The 10,000-nt window shown below is 36.8% G+C and overlaps 1 protein-coding gene across 1 annotated transcript in view; it reads left to right on the plus strand.

Annotated features, from left to right (window-relative positions):
* LOC125043372 overlaps nucleotides 1–4,235 on the plus strand; it is a 78,681-nt gene extending 74,446 nt beyond the window's left edge. The window contains exon 57 of the mRNA XM_047639465.1: nucleotides 3,402–4,235. Coding sequence (XP_047495421.1) covers nucleotides 3,402–3,464 — 63 coding nt within the window. The 3' untranslated portion in view covers nucleotides 3,465–4,235. The remainder of the gene's footprint in view (nucleotides 1–3,401) is intronic.
* Nucleotides 4,236–10,000: the final 5,765 nt, after the last annotated feature.

The following is a 10,000-nucleotide window of genomic DNA, read 5'->3' on the forward strand; positions in this document are numbered from 1 at the left end:
TAATGATGTTGATAATAACAATGATAATGATAATAATGGTAATATTTATAATAATAATACAAATGATTATGTTGATGATAATAAAAGTGATAATAGTAATAATAGTAATAATAAGAATAATGATAGTAATAATAAGAATAAGGAAAGTAATAACAGTAATGATAATAAAGATAATGATTATAATAATGACAATAATGATATCCATAGTAATAATGATAATAAGAACAATAATGATAACAATGATAATAACAATACTACCACCGTCAACAACAGCAACAATGAAACAAATAAAAACAAATAACATTAATGATGATTAGAACATCAACAGCAACAACAACAATAATAATAATTATACTAATAATTATCATAATAATGCTATTAATAATGACAATAATAATAATAATAGTGGTAATCATTATAAATACAATAATATAATTAATAGTACCAATGATAAGGAGCAACAATAACAATAATAATAATAATGATAAAACATAATGATAATGATGATAACGATAATAATGATAATAGTAATAATGACAATCCCAATAATAATAATCATAATCATAAAGATGAAAATAAATGATAGTGATAATGGTGATGATCATTATAATAATGATGATATTAATGGTAGAAATGATGATAGTCAATGATGATAATGATATTGATAATAATAAGATTATTCATAATTAAGGTGATATTAATGAGGGTAGTAATGATAATAATGATAATAGTAATGGTAATAATAGTGGTAGTAAGAGTAGTGATAATAATGATGATGATGAAAATAATAATGATGCTGCTGCTACTTTTGCTGCTGCTGATAACAAGCATAATAATAATAATGATAATGGTAGCAATATTGAAAAGAATAATTATAATAATAATGATAATGATAATAGTAATGATAATAATAATAGCAATTTAATAATATGAATAAAAATAATATTATCCTCATCATCACATAATCATAATCGTCAACATCATTATCATTTTCACGATCATCAATATCATCATCATCATTATTATTATCCACATCGTTGTTATTATGATAATCATATTATTCCCGTTATTAGTATTATTTCATTTTTCATTATCATTAGAATATTTTTTTTTTCGTTGATCTTCCCTTATTCCTTCGTTTATTTATCTCTTTGCCTACTTCTTTTCATTTTCTGGCGCTTGCTCACAGTGAATACTTTGACGAGACATTTACAAAGACAAACGTAAGGAAATACGTTTTTCGGGGTGGTGAGAAGTCATTGGTCAATTCTTATTATGATTTTAATTACCTGAGATTACCCTCTAAGCGCCCTCTAATTTCCATCTCCTCCGACTGGTTGTCATCACTTCCATTATTGCAATGTTGCAGTTGCAGAAGATCCACACAAGCGTGGACGGCCTCCTGCCCGGCTCCCCGGCAGACCCAGTCACGGTTCGCCACAAGTGGTGAACTCAACAACCCTTAGGGCGGTTCGCATAGCCTAGCTGTCTCCACGTGTAAGGTTCATGGCGGAAACCCAGAGAGACACTTCTATTTATGTGTTCTCTCGCTCATTAGATGGATGTTTTTTTTTCTTATCTTTACAGTATAGTTAGATTATTAAATGGGTTATGCATACGTCTAATTTCCTATTTTTCTTTCACTTATCACTGACGCTTCAAGTGTCTTCACGCAACGAATGTTATCATTGTTATCATTCCTACTAGATTAGAAGGTCCGTTCGCCGTGTCAGTACACACAGTGAAGATGTTTAAGCATTGGCTATTGCCTCCTGTTGAGGTCCAAGTTTTTTTTTTCTTCGCTGGTCCTCATTAAGTTTAGAGTAAACATATCTGAATTTCTCGGCACCGCTAAGTCTTCAGAATCCCAAAGTATCTGGAGATAATTTCATCCTTCTGTACCATCTACCCTTTCAACCTGTGTCTTGAATACTCTTCTGTCTTAAACCCTTACTGCAGCCTTGACCTACTCGGAGATGACCCACAAACTTCACCTATTTTTAAATTCCTTAGCTTGATTAACACAATATCCTTTAATCCTGGGCTTGTAGGCATAATTATAAAATTTTCGTAGCAAAGCACCCAAAGCCTTTAACATGCTCTCTTTGAAGACATTAACTTTCAATAGGTTTCTAAAAACAATCTACATCACATGTTTTAACCAACAATGTACACTGCATACTTTAATTGTTACTTTTGCTCGTGGGAACTATAGCTCGTGGTTTAAACCTCCTTTATGTCACAAGAACTCGCATTGCCTCTGAGCTGAAGCATTATAACCCAAACTAAGCATGTGATATAAAAATGTTAACTTCTGAGCTTGCTAGATGTATGTCCATTATTCCAGTACCTATAAGTTCTTTATTAAATTTTGTTGATAGTAGCATTAAGGCATGGTCAGCAGATTTCTTTGCTTAGGTCAGGTCGTCTCACCTGGCCTTGCATGAACAAGCTAGGCAAATACACCAACATATTATTTCCCAGTGCTAATGGATATCACTTTAGGAATCACTAATTATGAAGCAGTGTTTAACTTTCTAGTCATGAAAATAACTTCGGCCGAGACTTTTCTTGGTTGATAAGTTAGTCTGGAATGGTGTGTTTTATATTTATGATGAGTCAAAGTTCCAAAAAAAGGATAAAAGACAAAAGGAAGGCTTCGAATTTCGCGGTTTTATGAATTCAATAATTTTTATGCATAAACCGCAGTCAGCACCATAATAACCAAAGACTACATCAAAAGAATCTTCGATATTATAACTTTTTTTCCCAGAATAGTTGAAGTTAAAATAAACAAATACATTTCGTGTGGGTTTGACTAGCTTCACTATAGATTTATTTTAAGTGCGGCCACAAGCTGATGCAGGCCAAACGAGCGAAAGACAATAAAATATCAGGGAAGCGCAATTTTTTTAATTGAAGAAGAGAAAAGACTTTGTTGTTGTTTAATCTTTGGCCTTTTTGTTCCCGTAGACAATCTATATAAACTCTTTATTTGGTCATTACTATCGATTAGAATGTGTACATCTGTATTCCCTTTTTTCGTGCACTGCCCTCTCTGCTGCTAGTCAGTACCGGTGTCATGTAGTGTATGTGTAGCTCACACTGTGGCTCCCTCGCTGCCTGCACCATTCAGGGAGCTTACAGTATGGCCTGGCACTACCAGTCGCTGCTGGTGATGAACATGTAGAATGATTATGATAGTCTGTTTAAAAAGTTCTCTATTATTTCTAAGTTTGAATCTGATTTAGTTTAGTTCGTATGGAGGTAAGGTAGAAAACCTGTTCGCAGAACTAGAAAAGTTGAGTACAATAATATATATATATATACAATATGCTGTTGAAGTAGTGGCATTTGCGATACATGTCACATCATTCTAACATGCTTCTCATATTCTGCAGATCAAGAAGATAAAGGAGAATGAGGAGGAGGTCCTTCCAGGAACACCTGCAGGTCTGGAGTAACACACGAGAACAACGCGAAGGTTTGACGTCATCTTGGTAGATTGACGTCACCCGAGCTGTATAATGTTAATAGGGAAAGATCCAGCTTCAAAAAGAGAGAGAGAAAAGAAAAGAAAAGAGAGAGAGAATAAAAGGGAAAATCTATAAATTATTAACTTCGGCATTTCATCTGAAACAAAATTTTCACGATAAATCTTGAATTCAGTTTTCATTCAGGTTATAACAAAGTTTACAGGGATATAGGGGAAATGTAATAAACTAGGAGACCTTCTGTGTCATTGAAAGTGGGAAAACAAAAAGAGAAAACTAGAACATCACTAGGACGCCAAACAAAAATAACAAACTCCAAGATGTAATAGTTACTGGCATTGTGAACTGAACATCTTGCAACCATGAAAATGTCAACGAAGGAAAAGCAGGTTCAAAACCAATGCCCCTTATTCACACCAAGGAATATACCACCACGAATAAACTGCAACCAGACCTGCCAGGGCGTTTACGTGCGACTCAGCCCCTTCTCCTGAATTCTCCTCGCCCTTTAGGTACAATCTAGAACCAAATACTTAGTCGTATGAGATATTTATAACAAAGATTATATTCTTCTATGATATATGTCAGATCAGAATGCTGAAATATATTACTGTACCTGGAATGTAATGTGATGACGCACACATACATGCATAGATATAATTATACTGACACACATACACATACACATACACATTTATACATGCATACATACATATGTTTATATATGTATATTTGTATATGTATATGTATATATAGATACATATATAGACATGTTTATATTTATATATACATATGTATATACATACATGCATATATATATATATATATATATATATATAAACACACACACACATACATACATACATAACATACATATATATGTATGTACACAGCATACGTTTTGTGTACAAAGTACACACACACACACACACACACACACACACACACACACACACACACACACACACACACACACACACACACACACACACACACATATATTATATATATACATACCATATATACAAATATATATATATGTATGATATATATATATATATATATATATATGCATGTGATATATATATATATATATATATATATATATATATATGTATATATATACATATATATATATATATATATATATATATATATATATATATATATATGCATATGATGTGTATATATATGTGTATATATATATGATATATATCTATATATCTATATATATACATATATATATATACATACATGAAAAAGTGAGTAAATGATGGGAAATGAGTGACCAAAGACTGCTGCAAATGAAGATAAATAAAGGACACGGAAGAAAAAAAGAAAAAAAAAAAAAAAAAAAAAAAAAAGAAGACCGCAGTGCCGCTCGCCTGCCTTGTGTTCAAGTGTTTTCGTGCGAGCGGCCGATGTGATCATCATTGTCCTTGCATTTATGAATTCATGAACATTTACAAGTAGAGCCTTCTTGTGTATGAACAAAGGTGACCCATGTACACGAGAGCGTTGTTGTGTTTGCTAAGTTCGTGCAGACTCATTACGGTAACCACGTTGAGACCAAACCATTTACGTAATAAAAAAGCCTGTATTAGGATCTTCTCTAATGGTGGAAGATTTATTTATTTACAAGGACAGTATTGTTGAAATTAACGGTCAGCGTATTCTTTATGGTCACACATCACACATACACACACACACACACACACACACACACACACACACACACACACACACACACACACACAAAGTATTTGCAATAATTCGTCTATTGTTTAATTAATTGATTAATTTGTCAATGAATGTATTTATTGATTTACATATTTATTAGATCACTTATTGTCTCTAACACATCGCTAGACGGTCCGCTGCTCTGACCTCTGTGTAAACTGACTGTTTCATGCAGTCCAGTCTTGTATATTGGCTCGTTTCCCTATCAGATTGGATAAAAGTATTATTTTGTAACGTTGTTTTGAGTTTTACAATAATACAAAAATAAATGCTGCTGGTTTTAATGACGCCTTTATTGTACAGTTGCGCTTCATGGAAAACGAATCAGCGCAGGTGAGAATGAATCGAAAACAAACAAAAAGCGATCAATTCAATGAAATAGCCATTCAAGAGGGGCATAAAAGAGAGTGTACGGTTTAGATCTTCGGTATTTATACCTATTTTGTGGAAAAACAAACCAACCAACAGACAAGCAGACAGAAAAACGATGCTCTCGCACTCACCAACAGATACATCCACACATCCATCTATCTATCTACCTATCCATCCATCCATCAATCTATTCATCCATCCATTGATCCAATTATCCATCCATCCACGCATACACATGCATGAATACAATGATACAAGTTAATACTCAGACACAAACACACACACACACACACACACACACACATATATATATATTATAAATATATATTTTGTATCTATCCATCTATATATATATGTGTGTGTGTGTGTGTGTGTGTGTGTGTGTGTGTGTGTGTGTGTGTGTGTGTGTGTGTATGTGTGTGTGTGCACGTGTGTGTACATACATACAGAAAGAGAGAGAGAGAGAGAGAGAGAGAGAGAGAGAGAGAGAGAGAGAGAGAGAGAGAGAGAGAGAGAGAGAGAGAGAGAGAGAGAGAGAGAGAGAGAGACAGTCAAAGTGACGGAAGGACAGATATAGAGACACTGGCAAACAGAGAAACAGCAAACAGAGAAACAAAGAAACGGAAAACCGTAAAGAAGAGGCAAAAGACCAAAAGAACAGAGAGACAGAAGCACAGGAACACGGGAACAACAGAAGCGAACAGAAGGGAAAGAGAGAAACAGAGAGAGAGAAAAAAGAGAGAGGAAGAGAGAATCAAAGAGAAAGAATTGCCTCCCCTTCATTAGCCCGTATTGACGATCCCTAGAGAATAAAGAAGTACAGACAAGGAAGTGAAAAAGGAGCATCTCTTTATGGCGTTCTGCATCGCCGTGTGAACAGAAGAAAATGCCGGACAAAGCCGTGTTTACCCTTAGAGAATTATTGATTATTGCCCCAGCTGGGCCCTGGCATCAAAGCCGTCGCTGGCGCAGGACATAACAATGCCTTCGTCAATTGATGTCAACAGAACGCAAATCCCTAATTATCACATCTCTCGACCTGGATTCGCCGCTGGAGAGAGGGGCGTCGAGAGGGGCGGGCGTGTGGGAGGGAGGCGGGGGGGCGATGGAGTGGGCGTGGAGTATGGATTAGGCATGGCTGGGGTGGAGTGAGAGACAGGGCGTGCGATGGGCGTGGAGTGATCGTGCTGGCAGAGAGTGGAGTCGGTGGCGTGGAGTAAGCGCGTGGGGTGGAGTGGGCGCGAGGGCATAGAGTGGGCACGGGAGCGTGGAGGAGAAGTGGGGACGTAGAGTAGGTGGAAGAGTAGAATTGGCAGAGGGGCGTGGAGTGAGCCCGAGGGCGTGGAAAGGGCGCGGGGCTTGGAATGGGCGTGGGTATGGAATGGGCATTCAGGGGTAGAGTTGGAATGGGGCCGTGGAGTGGGCGCATGGGCGTGAAGTGGGCGCGGGGAACAGTCGGTCTAAGGTGATTTCCGTGTCCTGACGCAACGTCATTACCATCTCCATCATTATCGTCATTATCTTAATCAGGAGCTTCATTATCTGTGTTTGTTGGAGTCTAGTTGTTAGTGGATTTCTGGCCTGTTAGTTATGGTTGCTGTTGCTGTCTTTGCGGCTGCTGTTTCCCTGTTGTCTCACTGTTGTTTCCCTGTTGTTTCCTTTGCGGCTGTTATTTCCCTGTTGTGTCCCTGTTGTTTCCCTGTTGTTTCCTTTACGGCTATTGTCTCCCTGTTGTGTCCCTGTTGTTTCCTTTGCGACTGTTGTTTCCCTGTTGTGTCCCTGTTGTTTCCTTTGCGACTGTTGTTTCCCTGTTGTGTCCCTGTTGTTTCCCTGTTGTTTCCCTGTTGTGTCCCTGTTGTTTCATTTGCGACTGTTGTTTCTCTGTTGTCTCCCTGTTGTGTCCGTGTTGTTTCCTTTGCGACTGTTGTTTCCCTGTTGTGTCCCTGTTATTTCCTTTGCGACTGTTGTTTCCCTGTTGTGTCCCTGTTGTTTCCTTTGCGACTGTTGTTTCCCTGTTGTGTCCCTGTTGTTTCCCTGTTGTTTCCCTGTTGTGTCCCTGTTGTTTCATTTGCGACTGTTGTTTCCCTGTTGTGTCCCTGTTGTTTCCCTGTTGTTTCCCTGTTGTGTCCCTGTTGTTTCCCTGTTGTTTCCCTGTTGTTTCCTTTGCGGCTGTTGTTTCCCTGTTGTTTCCCTGTTGTTTCCTTTGCGGCTGTTGTTTCCCTGTTGTTTCCCTGTTGTGTCCCTGTTGTTTCCCTGTTGTTTCCCTGTTGTTTCCCTGTTGTTTCCTTTGCGGCTGTTGTTTCCCTGTTGTTTCCCTTCTTCCCTGCAACGCTGTCATTTGCGAGCACCAACGGCCCCATCGGTCCCCTAAGCTATGCCATGAAATCTATGAACCGTCAGCTAAGAGCGACGCATTTTTTTGGCAGCTTGATAAAGATTTGATTTTTATTTTCGCTTGACATCCGAAGCTGATTGATTTTATTAATTTCCAAGAGCATATGTGAGCAGGTGTGATGTGAGTGAGTGAGTGTGTTTGAATGCGGGAGCGAGTATGACGATATTTCATCCCCATCTGATATAAATTAACTGGGATGAGGAGAAAGGAGGATATGTGTGTGTATTTGATCATATATTATGTATATATTTACATTTACATACACACATCGTATATATATATATATGTTTGTATTTGTGTGTGTATGTGTGCATATCTATCTATCTATCTATCTACCTATGTGTGTATATATAAATATTATTATTAAAATCATGATGAACAACTAATCAGAACTTCCAACAATAAAAAAAATTTAAGAAAAAAGTTCACAAACGATACACAAACAAAATGGCGACATAAAAGGCAAGGGAAGGTTGGGGGGGAGGGGGGGGGAGGCACGGTGAACGGAAGAGCTGCATCTCCCCCCATCACCTCCCCCCCCCCCCCGTGAAACCGACAGCCAGAGGGACAGACTACACTTCGAGACTCAGTCGGGGCCTCGCTCTCAAACTCACCACGCAGGCAAAAGCTAAAAGAAGAAGGGAAAATGCAGAACGTTAGTTGACCAAAATAGAACGTTTTTTTTTTTTTTTTCTCGACACAAAGAGGCCGGTTATTCGTCAGTCGTGCGAAAAAAGGGGACCGACGCTCGCCACTAATTACCATAAGAAACGTCGCTAATTATAGCAATAGTTATCAATCCGCTGTCGGCAGGGAGATACGCCATTACTAAAGATCATTATCCTCTCGAGATTACCCTTGATAAGTCTCGCCATTAAGCACAGCAAGCGACTCAGGTCCCAGATACAAGTGAGCAATATCAGTATCGGATATTCACGTCTTGTTTAGTCTCTAAGATTTATCAGAAGACAGGCGAACAGGTAAGTATATATATATATATATATATATATATATATATACATATATATATACATATAAACACACACATATATATGTATATGTATATATATATATATATATATATATATATAAATATAAATATGAACATATATATTTGTGTGTGTATGTGTGTGTGTGTGTGTGTGTGTTTGTTTATGTGTGTGTGTACACATACATACATACATACATATATATATATACATATATAATATATATATATGTATATATGTATATATATGTATGTATATATAGATATATCGATATATATATATGTATGTATGTATGTATGTATATATATATGTATGTATATATGGATATATCGATATATATATATATATATATATGAAAGAAAGTTTCGGTAAACAGCTTTCTCTTCCAACTAAGTTTTAAACGCGAGGAACTCATTAGAAACTTGAATAAGATACTCAAGACACCTGGTACATTACCACTCTGGTAGGCTATGCTGCTCTGTTTATACACTACACACACACACACACACACACACACACACACACACATATATATATGCGTGTGTGTATGTATATATATATACATATATATATATATAAATATATTTATATATATATATATATGTGTGTGTGTGTGTGTGTGTGTGTGTGTGTGTGTGTGTGTGTGTGTGTGTGTGTGTGTGTGTGTGTGTGTATGTGTGTGTGTGTATATGTGTAAAAAAAAAAAAAAAAAAGGCCAAAGAAGAATACAGGCAATGGATAAGGATAAAATGAAGAAAAACAAGCAAGGAGAAAGATACGACAAAGTTGCCACAGACAAAATGAACAACGAACGAGAACAGATATATGAGACATATGCAGAGGGAGAGATTGGAGGCAAGTTAGCTAAAAGGAGAAGCTTTTGCGCGTGAGATAAATAGATAGAGACAGTTGGAGAAAAAGAGAGATAGATAGATAGAGAGAGAGAGAGAGAAGGAGACAGATAAACATACAGACAGATAAGCAGACAGACAGATAGGTAGATGGAGAAC

Source organism: Penaeus chinensis, chromosome 33 (assembly GCF_019202785.1).
Source record: "Penaeus chinensis breed Huanghai No. 1 chromosome 33, ASM1920278v2, whole genome shotgun sequence".
Classification (NCBI taxonomy): domain Eukaryota; kingdom Metazoa; phylum Arthropoda; class Malacostraca; order Decapoda; family Penaeidae; genus Penaeus; species Penaeus chinensis.